This window comes from Cervus elaphus, chromosome 29 (assembly GCF_910594005.1).
Source record: "Cervus elaphus chromosome 29, mCerEla1.1, whole genome shotgun sequence".
In the NCBI taxonomy this organism is placed as follows: domain Eukaryota; kingdom Metazoa; phylum Chordata; class Mammalia; order Artiodactyla; family Cervidae; genus Cervus; species Cervus elaphus.
In genome coordinates, this window is record NC_057843.1 from 9,474,790 (window position 1) to 9,493,616 (window position 18,827).

An 18,827-nucleotide genomic window follows, 5' to 3' on the forward strand; every position below is an offset into this window, starting at 1 on the left:
GACATTATTATTCCCTTTCTGTAGATGAGAAAACAGAGTTTCAGATTAAGTGTCTTGGCCAAGGTTGCGAGGTTAGGAAGAGGTCCAACTGGGGCCAGAACCCAGATCTAAATGTCAGGCTCTGCCATGGTGTCTGGAGCCTGGGGAAGTTTGGGGGCCACATGGTCAGGTGCTCTGTGTGGGGAATAACCCACACCCATAGCCAAGTGACAACATACAACACTCCCAGGGAAAGACTCTAGTTGGTTCTGCCGGAGTCACATGCCTATTGTTTGGGTCGAACATTGGTGACAACAGGAAAAGATACTGTGACTGAGCAGGCCTAAATCACATGATCTTTCCATTGGTCCTATTTCCAGAAGGGCCATAAGGAAACCCTACAAGGCAGAAAAAGATTCTTACCATGACCCATTACACCAAACTATCTAAAAAATAATTCTAATATAAATGCGGGAAGATCAGATACCTTGGGATTCAATGCATGACTGTGTACACTGCATGAAGCACTACTCTAAGCAGAAACAAGTATACACAAGGGTAGAAAAACTCTCCTCCTACATGCATAATTTGTCCAAAATATTAGTGTAAGAATAGGTCACTCAGTATTCCAATCCCATTGTCTGTGACCCCCACCATGAGCAATTTCATCTTCTGACTCATAGAATTGAAGCTGAGGTTGGAACAGATGATCTCTAGTCTCTTTCAGTTTATAAGCCTATGAACACCCTGTCAGGAAAAAAAAGTACCTCTGAAAACTAGCACATCAACCTATTAAATACTGCATTATCAGACAGTGCTATGGGCTAAAGTGCGTCCCACCTCCTCTCATGATTTACATGTTGAAGCTCTAATCTCCAGTGCTGAGTGCAATCTGGGGACAGAGTCTTTACTGATTAAGATTAAAGGAGGTCATCTGGGTGGGCCCTAATCCAATCTGACTGGTGATCTTATACAAAGAGATTAGGACACAGACACACACAGAGGGAAGGCTAGATGAGGAGAAGACAGCTACTGATGAGCCACAGGAAGCCAACCCTGCCAGTGCCTTCAACTTAGGCTCCGAGCCTCCAGGACTGTGAGAAAGTTCATTTCTGTTGGTTAAGCCACCCAGGCTGTGATACTTTATGATGGCAGCCCTAGCAAATTCATACCCATAGCAAACCAAGAATTTCCAACGTTGAGACCAATCTGATCCATGGGATGGGGAGAACAACAGGTTCTAATAAAATGCTTTTGCAGGTGGAATTCCCCTGAGATTCAGGGGTGAGAATTAGTGATCTGAGGTGTGCTAGTAAAGATGTGATAGAATGGGTAGGGACTTCCCTGGTGGTCCAGTGGTTAAGACTTCACCTTCCAATTCAGGGGCTGCGGGTTCAATCCCTGTTCGGGGAGCCAAGATCCCACATGCCTCGGGGCCAAAAAACCCAAACATATAATGGAAACAAGATTGTAACAAATTCAATAAAGACCATTAAAAATGGTTCACATCCCTGTCCCCCAAAAATGATAAAATGGGTAAGACATTAAGAGGAGTAAGGAGAGAGAAGTAGATGGCAGACTTCACCTTCTTTAAAATGTTGCAGAGGACAAGAACAAGGTGGTTCTATCAGGACACGGGTGGCCAGGCCAAGGCCACAGACCCAGCCTTGTGGGCCTGCATAGAGCCTGTCTGCTCCATGACTTCAGGCTCACCTGGGCTCCTGAAAGGTGTCTCCACTTAGAACTCTGGAGCCCCCAGCATCCCGCCTTGACCCTTGGCTTTGAGCAAGAGGCTGAACAGCTGCTGCCTCTGAATCAAAGGCTCCTCAGAATGATCCTGGCCGTCACCCCCCTTCTTTATGGAGCTCACCAATCAGTTTCTCATTGAGCCACAGAAGTCTAAGCCATCAGGCCTGCCATTCTTATATGATGTGACAGTGCGGCAGTCCAAACCAGGGTGGCATCTGAACCTTCTGATGACGGTACTCTTGCCCTTAACAGTCCTATACCTCCCCTGCCCCTCATCTCACTGCTTCTCCACCAGGGACTCATCCCCCCACGTCAACCAGACTTGACAGTCATGGAGAACCTGCTCCTGGCCTCATTCCCACCTTCAGTCACCCTGCTGGATGAGCTGCATCCTGGACCTGCCTGACCCTGGCTCCTTTGCTGATTATGTTGCTGTTCTTGCCGTAGCTCTGACCTCTGCCCTCTGGGAAATCACCCTGGCCTCAGGACTCAGGACTTACCAACCTGGCGCTGGGGTTGCTAGGGTCTCGGTAAGGTTCCACCCCAAAACACAATGCAAGTTTGGAAAAACACATCCATTCTTCAGGAAAGAGCCAACACCACACACCCACTCCCACAAGACTTGACACCAAAGGGAAAATATTTTCATTAAATAGACCAATTGCTATCTTTTGCGACTCCAAGGACTGTAGCCTGCCAGGTTCCTCTGTCCATGGGATTTTCTAGGCAAGAATACTGGAGAGACTTGCCATTTCCTTCTCCAGGGGATTTTCCTAACCAGGAATTGAACCTACGTCTCTTGCATCGGCAATCAAGTTCTTTCACCTCTGTGCCAGCTGGGAAGCCTAAATATTTTGTTAAAGCCAACAGAATTCTCAGCCTAGTTAGATGTAGGTTATGAATTCTCCAGGTGAGAATACTGGAGTGGATAGCCATTTCTGACCCAGGGATTGAACACCAGTCTCCTGCATTGCAGGCAGATTCATTACCATCGGAGCCGCCAGGGAAGCCTGCTAAATGAACAGGGTTTGTGAAAATCATATCGTACATATAGGACTCTTCAGTTCATAAGACTCATAATATCAGATCATTACACTGGCAAAGCAGTGTTTGTAAGGCTGATAAGGTGAAGTCTGGAAACCACTCCATTATTGGATATTACAATGATATTTGCCAACATGAGATATTCGCTTGTGTGTGCATTCAAATAAAATTCCTGGCCACCATTGTTTACAGCCCAAATATATTAATATCTCCATATAGTAAATTCCAAAGAAGACAAAATAAATATTTAAATAACCCAAACATTGTGAACCCATTGCATATTGCATTTTACCTTTATGTTTTGGTTTTTTTTATCACCCTCAGACATTTAAAGGGAAAAAAAAAAAGGCTGATAACGTCAAAAGATGAGAAAGGCTAAATTCAGGGAAATAAAGGAACCATAAATCAGGAAAACTTTGGAGCTGCTAGAAAGACACTTTAATTTTGTAGACAAAAGACTGCATTAAGGAGGAATAATGCAATAATCAAAGGTGAACGAATCTCTATTGTCTGGCGTCTTTCTCTGTGGGAATTTTCCCACCCCTGACAGCTGTAACAGAGGGAGGGGCGCAGATGGGGGCTGCGCCTTTATTCTCTCGCCCTCCTTTCCCCAGCCCCTCCCCTTCTCCGTCAATAAATGTCTGCAATCATATTCTTGAGCTCCTGTGTGATTTCAAGGTTCATCTCTTCCGTGCAGCTCAAACACTAATTATCCCAGCTGTAATTAGTAAGATAATTAAATACTGGCTCACTCATCTACCTTGGGTCGGGTCATGATTCTCCCAGAAGACCTTGAGCAGTTCCTCAAAGCTGATGCGTTCTGGCTGGTACACCACCCGGACTACTTCTGCGTGGCCAGTTCTTCCTTGAAAGAGAGAGAACATACAACCCCAACTTACTGACAACATCGATTTATGACAAGTTATTTGTTTCCCAAAAACCCCCCAGACAAAGGCTGAAATTCTTCCCTCTGAAGGCAATTGTATTTGAACACTTTCGTTCTGAGTCTCTGCCACTGGTTCTTTTTCCATAAAAGCACGCGGTTGTCCTCGAGCAAGTGTTCTGAGGAGGATTCTTTCTCTTCATAGTGCTCTAATTTTTTTTTTTAATTTCATGAGAAAATAAACTTGGGTTTTCCTTTTTCTAATCTCACTCTTAGGAAACCTTATGGATCCAACCTGACATGGTGCTAGAGATTTGAAACTCTGCAAAGGGAAATGAGCCAGTTTATTTTTATCATCTCCCCCTCGCTGTACGTAGCAAGCTCAGCTGCACTACAGAGGGAGACGGTGCCAGATAAGAGGAACCTGTGAAAAAACAGGCTTATAACTCACTCACATTAGATAAATTTGCTAACAGAGAGACATATTTGAGAAGAGGGTCAGGCTCCTATACCCGGTGGGACAGTAAGTGGTTCCCCAGCCTGATTCATCTCTGCGGTGAACAACGACTGTAGCAAATGTCTCTCTCTCTTTTTTTTTTTTAAAATTAATTAATTAATTTATTTATTTTTTCAGTGGGTTTTGTCATACATTGACATGAATCAGCAATAGATTTACACGTATTCCCCATCCCGATCCCCCCTCCCACCTCCCTCTCCACCCGATTCCTCTGGGTCTTCCCAGTGCACCAGGCCCGAGCAGCAAATGTCTCTCTGCAGCACCCCTGTTAGCACATTCCCTTCTCAAAGGTGGTCTCCAAGGTTCTGTGGGTCAGGGAAAAATGTATTTGCATTAACACTTGTACCTGTGGAAATCCTATCCTCTCTTATTTCAGTTATAACATAGTAAATAATAGTGTGCTAAGTTGCTTCAGTCGTGTCCGACTCTTTGTGACCCCATGGACTGCAGCCTGCCAGGCTCCTCTGTCCATTGGATTCTCTAGGCAAGGATACTGGAGTGGGTTGTCGTGCCCTCCTCCAGGGGATCTTTCTGACCCAGGGATCAAACCTGTGTCTCTTATGTCTCCGCACTGGCAGACGGGTTCTTTACCACTAGCACCACCTGGGAAGCCCAGTAAATAATAGACCCCTCCATAAAATTGTTTTCCATCTCTTTTGGTCACATACTGAAGTGGGTTGCCATTTCCTACTCCAGGGGATCTTCCCAGCCCAGGGATGGAACCCTCAACTCTTGTATCTCCTGCACTGGCAAGTGGATTCTTTACCACCGGCACCCCCTAAAGTCCTAGTGAGGACTTTAGCCTGGTCCAAAATGAAATTAAAAGATGCTTACTCCTTGGAAGGAAAGTTATGACCAACCTAGACAGCATAGTAAAAAGCAGAGACATTACTTTGCCAACAAAGGTCTGTCTAGTCAAGGCTATAGTTTTTCCAGTAGTCATGTGTGGATGTGAGAGTTGGACTACAAAGAAACCTGAGTGCCGAAGAATTGATGCTTTTGAACTGAGGTGTTGTAGGAGACTCTTGAGAGTCCCTTGGACTGCAAGGAGATCAAACCAGTCCATCCTAAAGGAGATCAGTCCCGGATGTTCATTGGAAGGACTGATGTTGAAGCTGAAACTCCAATACTTTGGCCACCTGATGTGAAGAGCTGACTCATCTGAAAAGACCCTGATGCTGGGAAAGATTAAAGGCAGAAGGAGAAGGGGACGACAGAGGATGAGATGGTTGGATGGCATCACCAACTCAATGGACATGAGTTTGAGTAAACTCTGGGAGTTGGTGATGGACAGGGAGGCCTGGCGTGCTGCGATTCATGGGGTCGCAAAGAGTCGGACATGACTGAGCGACTGAACTGAACTGAAAACAGGTATCTGGCCTTTGCCTTGACTCTGGTAGGTAATCAGGGTCATACCTGATAAAAGTGTCTTTATTTACAGAGGGGCTGCCACACTAACGCTGTTAGGGTGGAGACTGGCCACACTTAATCTTAGGGTAGGGTTAGGGTAGAGGCTGCTATGCCAGAAAGGCCAACCATGTGACTGAGGGAGGGGGCTTTGGGTAACATGGTATCGGTTGACCTAGAACCTGAGTTCAACCATGTGGGCAATCGATCAATCACACCTATGTAATGAAGCCCCAGTAAAGACTCTGGACACCAACGTTTGGGCCACCACCAGGATTCCTGGGTGGCAATACTCTGCATGGTGTCACACACGGAGACCAAGAGGGAGACGACACAGATGCTTTGCCCTGAACCCTTCCAGACTGCCCTGTGTGACTTTTCCTTTAGCTGACTTTGATCTGTATCTTTTTCCTGTAACCAGCTGTAACTGTGGTGATAACAGCTTTTGAGTTCTGTGAGTCCTAAGAAATTATCAAACCTCACAGTGGTTTCAGGAATCCTTTGCATCATAGTTTGCCAAGTTTTTTTTGTCTATGTTGGTATTTTCACCTGAATTCTTACAACCTTCCAATGGTACACGCAGGGAAGGTAGAAATCCCCATTTTACAAGTTAAGGTGGCTCAGTGGTAAAGAATCTGCCTGCCAATGCAGGAGACACAGGAAATGTGGGTTTGATTCCTGGGTTGGGAAGATCCTCTAGAGAAGGAAAGGGCAACCCACTCCAGTATTCTTGCTGGAAAAATCCCACGGACAGAGGAACCTGGTAGGCTACAGTCCATGGGGTTTCAAAGAGTCAAACAACTTAGCAACTAAACAACAACAGCACATACAAGTTAGATTTGCCCAGTGTCATAGAGCTAGTAAATTTCTGCACCATAACCTGAAAACACACCTTCAGACTCCTTGTCTAGGATTCTGTTCAATGTATTTAAGCAATGAGAGCAAAGTGAACATGAATCCAGTAAAGGAGAGAGATTTACTCATCATCCTTAGTCTTCCTTAACAGTAAAATATATTTCTGATTGTAGAAACAATGATTTGTAAATAGAATGAAGCTCAGAACATGTGCATAAATATAAAAAAGAAAATAAAAATCATCCATACTCCTACCAGATAAGTACTTTCAGTATTTTTTATGCATTTCTTTCTAGATATGCACGAGACACATACAAACACAAAACATACACATATACACACTGTGACACACAACTTATTTTACTATAATCACTGCATCATGCCTTTTCCACTTAAAAGCACACTGTGAGTGTTTTCCCCTATCACTGAAATTTTTAGTAAATACCATTTATACATACATAATAAATACTTAACACTCCAAAGATGACTGTGTTATTACTTATTCAATTATTCTCTATCATTGGGCATTTGTACTGAATCCTATTTTTATCTATGAATGTAAATTTTTTCTCCATTTTTGAGGCTGCCTCCCTGGGTGGGGAAGATCCCCTGGAGAAGGAAATGGCAACCCACTCCAGTATTCTTGCCTGGAAAACCCCATGGATGGAGAAGCCTAGTGGGCTACAGTCCATGGGGTCACAGAAGAGTCGGACATGACTGAGTGACTTCACTCACTCACTAGCCTCAGTTATATAAGTGAATTTTCTAAGTCAATGTTTATAAACATTTTTAAGTTTCTTGCTAGTCATGAAACTTAAAGTTGAGCCAATTTTCTCTCCCCTTTGGCAGCATATCTGAGGGTCAGTCTCAGTTATCATCACAGTGTTTTTAATCCCTACCAATTTATAGATGGAAGATACTAATAGTAGCCTGTCATTTTATTTTTAATGAATTTAATTAGTAGTGAGGTAAAATGTCATGCTTATTAATAATTTTAATCTTTTATTTTCTCTAATTTTGTTATGCCTTCTTTATATTGGGTTATTAATATTTTATTCTTAATTGGTCAGTCTACATAATTTTAATTCAAATACCATAGTCATGTAAATTAACATCTAAACAGATTTTATGCTAATACACAAGAAAAGAATGACAGGGGGATTATGGGAAGAAGATTCATTAAGAATAATAACCATGTTATTGTAAAACCATTTTTGATCTACTTTAAAAATCTTACTATTTTGTGTTTTGAAATGTTTAAATGAATGATGATTTAACTACATAACTAGTAAAATTGAATATTAAAAATGACAAGTGTTACAAATGTGACAAAATATATTAGATAAGAAAAACATTGAAACAGATAACTAATGAGAACCTACTGCATAGCACAGGGAACTCTACTCAATGCTCTGTAGTGACCTAAATGAGAAGGAAATCCAGAAAAAGGGGATATACATCAACTTAAGGGGCTTTCCTGGTGGCTCAGATGGTAAAGAATCTGCCTGCAAAATGCAGTTGATCTGGGTTTTCTCCCTGGGTCGAGAAGATCCCCTGGAGAAGGGAATGGCTACCCACTCCAGTATTCTTGCCTGGAGAAGTCCATAGACAGAGGAGACCGGCAGGCTACAGTCCATGGGGTCACAAAGAGTCGGACATGCCTGAGCAACTAACACAAACACGTGTAAACATATAGCTCTACAGCAGAAACGAACACAGCACTGTAAAACAACTATAATCCAATAAAATTTAAAAATAAATAAAAATTACTTAAAAAAATGAAAAGCACTGAAACCACACTAGAAATATAGGCAAAAGATGTAAACAGGCAACACACGTTGAAAAAAATAAATGTAGATCAAGGCATGAAAAGATCTCAACAGTTTCAGTGATCAGATAAAAGCAAATGAGTGCACCTTGAATTGTCCATCTCTTACTCATTTCATTTTGTAAAACTGCTTAAAATCATGCCTAGTGCTGATGAGGACACCTGAGGCTGGCAGCCTTACTTGGGTGGTGACAGTGAGGACGACAGCACCCTTCTGAAACCCCACGGGCGTACGAAGCGAGAGCCTCAGAGATTAATTCACCTTGATTAACAGAGACCCAGGAAATCAACCTCATAGATATAAACCCAAAGAAAAGAAAAGACACACACAAACACAAAGACTCGTTCCGTCATTACTATTAATGCAGTGGTGAAGTACCATAAGAAATCCGGAAGTCCAGCAAAAAGAAGCCCACCAACCGTGGCACCGCCGCATGGTGCGAAATCATGGAATCACGCATTACAACTCCAAGTCCTAGTAAAGGCTGTTACTAGTCACCGAACACTGATAATATAGGAGGCACTGTACCTACTGGATGTTGTTCATGCTCATACTTTTTGCCCCAGTTTTTCTCTACTGAGATAAAAAAAAAAACCACACTTTCCAAAATTTACTATCTTAACTATTTTTAAGTGTAAAATTCAGTGGCATTAAGTAGAGCCACATCATTGAGCTACCATCACCATCATTTACCTCCAGAATTCTTTTAATCCTGCAAAACTGAAACTTTATATTCATTAAAAACTAACTTTCCAATTTTCTCTTTTCCCAGTCCCAGTAGACTGCCATTCTACTTCTGTCTTGGTGAATTGACTCCTCTAAACCCCATGTCAGTGGAATCATATTTTATTTTTCCTCTCGTGATTGGCTTACTTCACTCAGCAGAATGTCCTGAAGATTCATCCATGTTGAAGCCTGTGTCAGAATGTCCTTTTTAAAGGCTGAATAACACGTCATTCATTGCACAGACGGACCACATTTGGTTTATCTACCTATCTGTCAATGGACACTTGGGCTGCTTCCGCTTTTAGGCTACTGTGAATAATGCTGCTATGAATACGGGTGCACAGATGTTGCTCCCAACAATTTCACAACAGGGATGTCATCCCCATTTTACAGATGAGGAAACCAAGGCCTCACCACAAGTTTTCTCACATAACATCCTGCAGCCTGTAAACGGCAGGATCCAGTGAGGAGCCAACCACGTTTCAACTGAAGGTAGAAAGTCTGGCTCATTCTATGACTCCAAAACGGCTCCTGAATGTCACCGGAAGTCATCAATGACAGCAAATGTCACACAGGAAGTGGCCCACAGCTGTGGGGATAACTGGCATCCAGGTGGTCAAGACTATTTTCCAGGATTAGGGTCTTCTTTCATGGTTGCAATATAGGGTCAAGAAAGATTTCCCCTCATCAGCAAACACTTTCAGACATAATCTGAGCACTGACACTATTTGTAGAGAGGTTTAAAGAGCCTTGGCTGTTTAAAAGAAACTACTGCTATTAAAATTCAGGATCTATCTGCATTGACAAACAGTGTGGAGAAGCCCTTGTCAAACTCACCTTTAAGTTTCTTTATTTTATTTCTCCAAAGTACAAGAGCCTGTTTAAAAATACACAGTGCAAATGATCAAAAGGATTAAGGGGGCCAGCAACCACTTACAGAAATGCCCATGCCTCCAAGAACTCACCAATGTGCTAGTCTAATTTGATTCCCAAGACCAATCTGCAAATACTTTCTGGTGCTTCCAAAGATGAAAGGCTATATCTTTAAAATACTTTGAGTCATTTCTTCACATAACATCGTGCAAATAGCATGACAGATGTGATGTGCAAATGTGCTTGTTAACAATTCACAGTAGTATTATAGGGGCTTTAATGTTGTCGTTCAAAGTACCTTGAGAGGAAAAATGCAAAGGACAAATGTCTTCTCTGAGCATATCCCCTTGTCGCTTTACCTCGTGATTGCAAAGGGAGGTGAAGGAATACCAAGGGGTAGACTATGGACAGTTACTCCTTACAACATGGGAGTGCTCCAGGAACAGAAAAATCACACACCTGGAGTCAGCCAGAGCTTTGTGGGAGCCAAGTCATGCACAGAACCAGGTGTGTTTAAAGAGAACCCCAAGATAAGTCAGCCAGTTCTGAAAGTCTCATGTGACTGCTTTCCATCCCACAGGGAAAACACTATCTTCAACTCTTCCAGGTCTGCCCCATGAATTGTCACTACTGGCGGCTGGTGAGGAGAAGAGAAAGCAGAGAGGTGGCCTCTCCAGAAGACGAGACCGGAAAAGAGGCGGGGAGCTGGTGAGACGCAGAGGAGGCAGGCGGCGGTAGCAGGGGGCAGCGTCGGGCTCTGGTGAGATGCACACTGCTACCTGGCCGCTGTGTGCCCCGGGAGGGAGGAGAAAGGTGGCCCAAATCCCAGCTCCCCGCCTCATGTGGGGGGGCCACACCTGCTATCGAAGGCCCTTTATCTACTTCGCCACTCACTGCCTCAGTTTCTCATCTGCACAATGGGGAGTCAGAATAGCACCTGGCACACAGGAGTCTAAGTCTCTATGTCTTATTAGAAGTTGAACTCTTAGAATAAGAATCAAAGTCACAAGCAATAACTTAAACCACATTTTTCACAAGCAGTTCAACACTCTTTGGACTGTGATCCCAGGTCTCTTAGTATTTTAGATGAGAATAAATATAATCTCTGTGACAGAAAAGTCATAAAGACTGAACAAGGTCACATGTAGGGAAGTTCTGGGGAAGAGGCCAGCTCTCTATACACAGGAGGCTTCTAGTGCCGCTACCTTTCTGAGTTTCATAAGGATTAAACTGCAGAAGAAAACATGTATCTCTGCAGGTGGATAAATCTGATTTTATTTATCTGTTTCACTAACAGAAACATCGGTCAAGTGTCTACAACCACTCACCCAGGTATTGAGATGCAGTCCCAGCTGGCACATTCTGGCCCTAATGGGGATGGAGGTCTGGCATTTTTCTACATCATGAAGAACCCAGATGCTCACTCTTTTGATCATGTGTAGGGTGGTGGAGGAAGACTGTGATTTTCAAGCGTGATTCCCCACTTTATAATCAGGAATAAAATGACAGTGAAAGAGTGGTCAATTCGGGTAAAAAGAAAGTTCTTGAAGCTGGGCTCTAGGAGCACAAGCTGAGGCTGTGATCTCGTCTTTCTGGAGAAGCTGTGTCCTACCATACCGCCAACCGTGGCACTGGAGAAGACTCTTGAGAATCTCTGGACAGCAAGGAGATCAAACCAGTCAATCCTAAAGGAAACCAACCCTCAACGTTCATCGGAAGGACCGATGCTGAAGCTCCAATAGTTTGGCCACTTGATACAAAGAGCCAACTCGTTGGAAAAGACTGATGCTGGGAAAGATTGAGGGCAGCAGGACAAGGGGATGACAGAGGATGAGATGGTTGGATGGCATCACCGACTCAATGGACATGGGTTTGAGCAGACTTTGGGAGATGATGACCAGGGAAGCCTGGTGTGCTGCAGTCCATGGGGCTGCAGAGTCGGACACAACTGAGCAACTGAACAACAACGACACAGCCGTGCTATGGTTGTGACAATTTCCTTCCCATAAGAACCTCTGTCCATCACAGTTGGTGCAGGCAGCACGGAGCTGCCTGAACCGAGATGAGCAGAAGCCCCCTGGGCCCTGGGCTGGGAGCGTGGGAGGCCCCGCTCTCTGGCCAGAGCCATGTGCCTGCAGGTCGGCGGGCAGCGGTGACGAGTGGTCACACAGTTAGCACCGGGCTTGCCTCCAGGCCACTGACCAGAATGTGGCCCGGGCGGAAGGCACTCCCCCCTGCTGCCTCCCCCACAGCTGTCCTCTGCCCTCCGGAGCCCCACCTGGCCACCAGGTCTCTTTCTCCATAGCTGGGGGTATGCTAACTTCATTTCCCCATGCCATTTTCCTGACCCAGGCACTCCACACCCCACCTCCACCCCCAGATCCTGCTGCCCCCATGTGAAGCCCACAGAGCACTCCCTCCAGTTATCTGCAATCCAAGCCCTCTCCTGCTCTCAAGGTCCTCTTAGGTGCTGCTTCCTCCACAAAGCCCTCCCTGAGTATGAGACCCTGAGAAGAGGCATGATGCCCAGGAGCAAGCATAGTAGGTAGGATGAGTTTGAGCAAACTCTGGGAAATGGTGAAGGACAGGGGAGCCTGGCGGGCTGCAGTCCTTGGGGCTGCAAAGAGTCCAACAAGACTTAGTGGCTGAATAACAACAACATTACCTGGAGAAAGTGATCAGATACCATGAATGCAAGTGAATACCTTGCTGTGTGGGTCAACACAGTGTTTCGTTTCCTCATTAATTAATAAATATTTCCTGAATACTAGCTAAGTTCCAGTACTGTACCAAGTGCTAGGGATTCAATGGTGGCAAATGTTAACTCAGTGATAACTAAAGACTCTTCCGGTACCGGTACTGCTTATCATCTGAGTCCAGGTAAAGAACTGCTATTTGGAGGAAAAAGACCCGATCTATTTTATTTATCCTACAGGCAAGATGGAGGGGAGAAGTGAGCTACAGTTATTTTTTCATTAAATAATAACAGTTCTTCAATTCCCCTCATCTTTCCCAGCCAACAAGACCAATCCAAACCGTCAAACCAAATCAAAGAGCACAGAAAAAGACCCAGGTGGTTGAAGGGGAAAGGGGGGCAGTGGATGACTAATACCTCCCTTTACCATACAAGATTCAAACCACTACTTTCCTCTTGCTAATTAACTACAAAGAGGTAAGATGTCAGCTCAGTTTCATCTCTAGCTCCTGCAGATACAAAATGTGATTTCCAACAATGTACTCATTATATAAAAAAATCCCTAATACATCAAAATTGGATGCCCTGTGGAGTTCATTACAGGACTTGAGGAGTGTCTCTACTGTCATTTTATCTTGGCTTTTTTTTTCCCTTTTGTCTCATCAGTCACTTAAAGTGTCCAAAGAGAAATGTAAGCTTTAAAAAGCATCCTATTGATTGAAAAGTAGAAAAAAAAATACTGTTAGAGCAATTGTAATTTTTTCCTGGTCCACCATGGGGAGACATGGTGGGAGGTGTGTAATCCTTCAGAGATCATTCTCTCAGAGCAGTGCTACAAACACAGTTGAGTACTTTATCAAGAAAATTCCTCAGGAAGACAATAAGCTATAACCATTAGTTTTTCATGCTACCTGAGGTTTCTTAATGCTACAAACCTAACTAGGAGGTAACGAGTCTAGGAGTGAGCGGCTCACCAGTTTCCGTATCCAACCTGCTGATCATAGGTGCTTCCCTGGTGGCTCAGGTGGTAAGGAATCTGCTAGCAATGCAGGAGACCACGGCTTGACCCCTGGATTGGGAAGAGCCCCTGGAGAAGGGAATGACTACCCACTCCAGCATTCTTGCCTGGAGAAATCCATGGACAGAGGATCCTGGTGGGCTACAGTCCTTGGGATCACAAAGAATCAAACACAACTGAGCAACAAATATTTTTGCTGATTGTAGAGGCTGGCCTTCACCCTCTTTGAACTGTTTTTATTTTTTTTTCCAGAACAGGAAGCTTATGGAAGGACCTATGTGATTGAGTTGATCAATGCCTATTTCCTAGACTGGCACCAACTCCCACCCACCAGGGGAGAGGCAGGCATTATGAGATGTCAGCAAAGCTAACCTGCCAAGTGGAGATCACAGTATCCTTACAGCCAAGAGAAAACACAGTGCTATTCAATGGCTTGATTAATACTAAAAATGGTATTGCATGCTGAGAAACTATGATTCCTTGAAGCTGCCAAATTCCACCCAAAAGCCCAGAGTGAGGCCTGCTTGTATCTTGTTATTAGTGGGCTACTCAGAAGAGTGGTTCACAACCCTATACCTTAGAATCACACGGAACTTTTGGAAAAATACTCTCACACCCCACACTCCACATCCCACCCATGCTGGAATTCTGATACAGGAGGTCCGGGGTCAGGCCTGGGCATATGTATGTACCCTCACATAGCCTGACAGGTACTTTTGAGGGAAAGCTGGGAAAGGGAACCATGAAATTGGGCATTTGATACATGTGGCTACAACAAGGGAGAGGAAATCAGACAGGTGATTTTGTTTTAACAAAGTCTCAGAATTGTAAGGGACACAAAAGGTCACCTAGCCTAATGCAATATTGTGTTTTACCCCATTGCAACATCCAAATGACCATTTCGAGTGACAGAGTATATGAATTTCACAAAGTAGTCCCTGCCTTCGTTGGAATCCTGTCGTTATTGAGTCAGACCTCCCTCCCTCTACTATCAGGTCCAGGCTGTGCCTTCTGGGGTCTACTAATTCCTCCACAACGATTCTTGAGAAGGCTTAAGGTTTAGGATATTGAGGAGTAGGAAACTGGGCACTGACTCTGAAATCAGAAGACCTGAATTTGAAGGCATCGCCTGCCAGAGAAGCTGGTTAATCTCTTCTAGTCACAAGTTTCTCATCGCAAAATGGGGGAAATAACACCTGTCCCATCAATCTGGGAGTGTGGCTGAAAGCACTAAATAACAGACATAAAAGGGGGAAGCACTCTGGGAACTGACTGTAGTAATCAAATACTAGTCTTTCCGTATTCAGATACTACTGTAATAGGGAAGAACAAATGTGACATCATATTAGCTCTGTTTCTTTCATTTTAATCTTTGTATTCTATTGCTTTTGCTGCAAACTAAGATTGTTGCCTATAGCCTGAAATATACAGCCCATTCTCAAGGCTCTGACCTTTAAAGGTGTAACACGTTTCCCTTCATATAGAGGCAAAAACTTGCAGATAATGTCTTCTTGGAAGTTTGCAGGAACATTGCAACCTGACCTATATGGTCAGTTGCAAGAACAAGGGATTCCAACACCAAGAAGTTTATTCGCAACAACTAGTCACGTCTCCCACCACCTTGCCTTTAAAAATGCTTTGCTGAAACCCTTTGGGGAGTTCAGTGTTTGGGAGGCATGAGCTACCCATTGTCCTTGCATGGCTCTGCAATAAATCTTTCTTTGCTCCAAAATTTGATGCTTCAGTTTTTTGACCTTACTATGTGTCAGGCACACAAACTCGCCTTGGGTAGCACTACTAAGAATGAGATGTGTCAAAATAGAACTTCACTATGCAAAGCCGGAAGCTTTCGAACATTCAGGATCTGAGTTAATACAAACAGAACAATATGGACTGCTCTCCAAGAAAAGATAGGTTTCTTTGGATAAACTGACTAGGGCAGATTTAAATCAGAGTGAAAAGACAGCTAGAGAATCCCTGAAATCATGATAACAGAAGGGGTCATTAAAATCAAGTCAGTGTATAGGAATGCAAGGGATTTCTGTGTGTTAATTTTATATCCTGCAACTTTACTATATTCGTTGATTAGCTCTAGTAATTTTCTGGTAGAGTCTTTAGGGTTTTCTATGTAGAGGATCATGTCATCTGCAAACAGCGAGAGTTTCACTTCTTCTTTTCCAATCTGGATTCCTTTTACTTCTTTTTCTGCTCTGATTGCTGTGGCCAAAACTTCCAAAACTATGTGGAATAGTAGTGGTGAGAGTGGGCACCCTTGTCTTGTTCCTGATTTCAGGGGAAATGCTTTCAATTTTTCACCATTGAGGGTAATGCTTGCCGTGGGTTTGTCATATATAGCTTTTATTATGTTGAGGTATGTTCCTTCTATTACTGTTTTCTGGAGAGTTTTAATCATAAATGGGTGTTGAATTTTGGGACACCTTATCTTCAACAAAGGAGGCAAGGATATGCAATGGAAAAAAGACAACCTCTTTAACAAGTGGTGCTGGGAAAACTGGTCAAACACTTGTAAAAGAATGAAACTAGAACACTTTCTAACACCATACACAAAAATAAACTCAAAATGGATTAAAGATCTAAATGTAAGACCAGAAACTATAAAACTCCTAGAGGAGAACATAGGCAAAACACTCTCCGACATAAATCACAGCAGGGTCCTCTATGACCCACCTCCCAGAATACTGGAAATAAAAGCAAAAATAAACAAATGGGACCTAATGAAACTTAAAAGCTTTTGCACAACAAAGGAAACTATAAGCAAGGTGAAAAGACAGCCCTTAGATTGGGAGAAAATAATAGCAAACAAAGCAACAGACAAAGGATTAATCTCAAAAATATACAAGCAACTCCTGCAGCTCAATTCCAGAAAAATAAATGACCCAATCAAAAAATGGGCCAAAGAACTAAACAGACATTTCTCCAAAGAAGACATACAGATGGCTAACAAATACATGAAAAGATGCTCAACATCACTCATTATCAGAGAAATGCAAATCAAAACCACAATGAGGTACCATTACACGCCAGTCAGGATGGCTGCTATCCAAAAGTCTACAAGCAATAAATGCTGGAGAGGGTGTGGAGAAAAGGGAACCCTCTTACACTGTTGGTGGGAATGCAAACTAATACAGCCACTATGGAGAACAGTGTGGAGATTTCTTAAAAAACTGGGAATAGAACTGCCATATGACCCAGCAATCCCACTTCTGGGCATACACACCGAGGAAACCAGATCTGAAAGAGACACGTGCACCCCAATGTTCATCGCAACACTGTTTATAATAGCCAGGACATGGAAGCAACCTAGATGCCCATCAGCAGACGAATGGATAAGGAAGCTGTGGTACATATACACCATGGAATGTTACTCAGCCATTAAAAAGAATTCATTTGAATCAGTTCTAATGAGATGGATGAAACTGGAGCCCATTATACAGAGTGAAGTAAGCCAGAAAGATAAAGAACATTACAGCATACTAACACATATATATGGAATTTAGAAAGATGGTAATGATAACCCTATATACAAAACAGAAAAAGAGACACAGATGTAAAGAACAGACTTTTGGACTCTGTGGGAGAAGGCGAGGGTGGGATGTTTTGAGAGAACAGCATCGAAACATGTATATTATCTAGGGTGAAACAGATCACCAGCCCAGGTTGGATGCATGAGACAAGTGCTCGGGCCTGCCTGGTGCACTGGGATCAGGTAGACAGGGAGGTGGGAGGGGGGATCGGGATGGGGAATACATGTAACTCCATGGCTGATCATGTCAATGTATGACAAAACCCACTGCAGTATTATAGGGTAATTAGCCTCCAACTAATAAAAATAAATGGAAAAAAAATCAAGTCAGGTATTTTTTCATATTCTAAAACTGCTCTCACTCATAATAACATGGATGAAAAAAGGCACCCCTATTTGAAGCTCAACATTGCTAGCTCCCACCATATATGCAGAATTTCCAGAAGAGGTACTTTGAGTCATCCAAAGATAATAACTGCCTATTCATTTTGCATACAAACAACATTATAGTTGCTTTTTTTCCTCAGAGAGAAGTGCATGAGACATACACTTTGATATTTATACTGAAACTGATTACATTGAAACCTGCCTGAAAGAACTGCTTTCCCTCAGCACCCGCTCTCCTGCTTTCCTTCACTTTCTCACCAAGCACTAGATCTGTACTGCGTAACTTTCTCCTTAAGAGTGAACAAACATAAAACTACTTTCAATAAATTGTCAATCATGTTCAAACACATGATTTTTCCTTCAATTGCTTTAAATATTGTCTCAGGTCTCTCTCCATTTGGTATCACTATTAGAAACTATCATATTGGTAACTAGAAGGTTTTAGAAATGTTGTTGTGTTGTTTAGTTGCTAAGTTGTGTCTGACTCTTTGCAACCTCATGAACTATAGCCCGCCAGGCTTCTCTGTCCATGGGATTTTCCAGGCAAGAATACTGAAGTGTGTTGCTTTTCCTACTCCAGAGGATCTTCCTGACCTAGGGATCGAACCCACATCTCCTGCATCTCCTGCACTGCAGGCAGACTCTTAACCACTGAGCCACCAGTTTTGTTTTTTTTCTTGTCTTCACTCACTTCTCTCACACCCCACCCCTGCCTCGGGCAGCCACTACCATTCTATTCTCTAAATCTATGAGCTTATTTTGCTTTTTTGGTGGCTTTAAGATTCCACATATAAGTGAGATCATATGACATTTGTCTTTCTATGACTTATTTTGCATAGCATAATGCCCTCAAGGTCTATCCAAGGTAGAAGTGTTGCAAATAGAAAGACTTCATTCTTTTTAATAACGGAATAATATTCTACTGTATATGTATACCACATTTTCTTTATCCATTCATCCATCAATGGACACTTAGGTTGTTCCTATTGAAAATGCTGCTGCAACAAATATGAGGGTGCATGTTTCTTTCTGAACTCATATTTTCATTTTCTTCAGATAAACAGCCAGGAGTGGAATTGCTTAACCATACAGTAGGGCTACCTTTTATTTTTTGAGGAAACTTCATACTGTTTTTCACAGTAGCTGCACAATTTACATCCCCACCAACAGCCTTGTTTCCACTTCTGGATGAGGCTTGAAATAGGACCACCAGAGATGGAATTCATTCAACAAGTATTTATGGAGAAGTTAGCATGGGCTCTGGGCACTCTTTGGGGTGCAGCTAAAACAACAATGAATAACATGGTTCCTGGCCTAGAGG

At 43.1% G+C, this 18,827-nt stretch overlaps 1 protein-coding gene across 7 annotated transcripts in view; it reads right to left on the reverse strand.

Annotated features, from left to right (window-relative positions):
* The window catches only part of MSRA (methionine sulfoxide reductase A), a 363,204-nt gene that overhangs the window by 125,434 nt on the left and 218,943 nt on the right, over positions 1-18,827 (reverse strand). For all 7 annotated transcript variants that reach the window (XM_043890752.1, XM_043890751.1, XM_043890755.1 and 4 more), the window contains one exon: positions 3,533-3,637. In XM_043890752.1, coding sequence (XP_043746687.1) covers positions 3,533-3,637 — 105 coding nt within the window. The remainder of the gene's footprint in view (positions 1-3,532; positions 3,638-18,827) is intronic.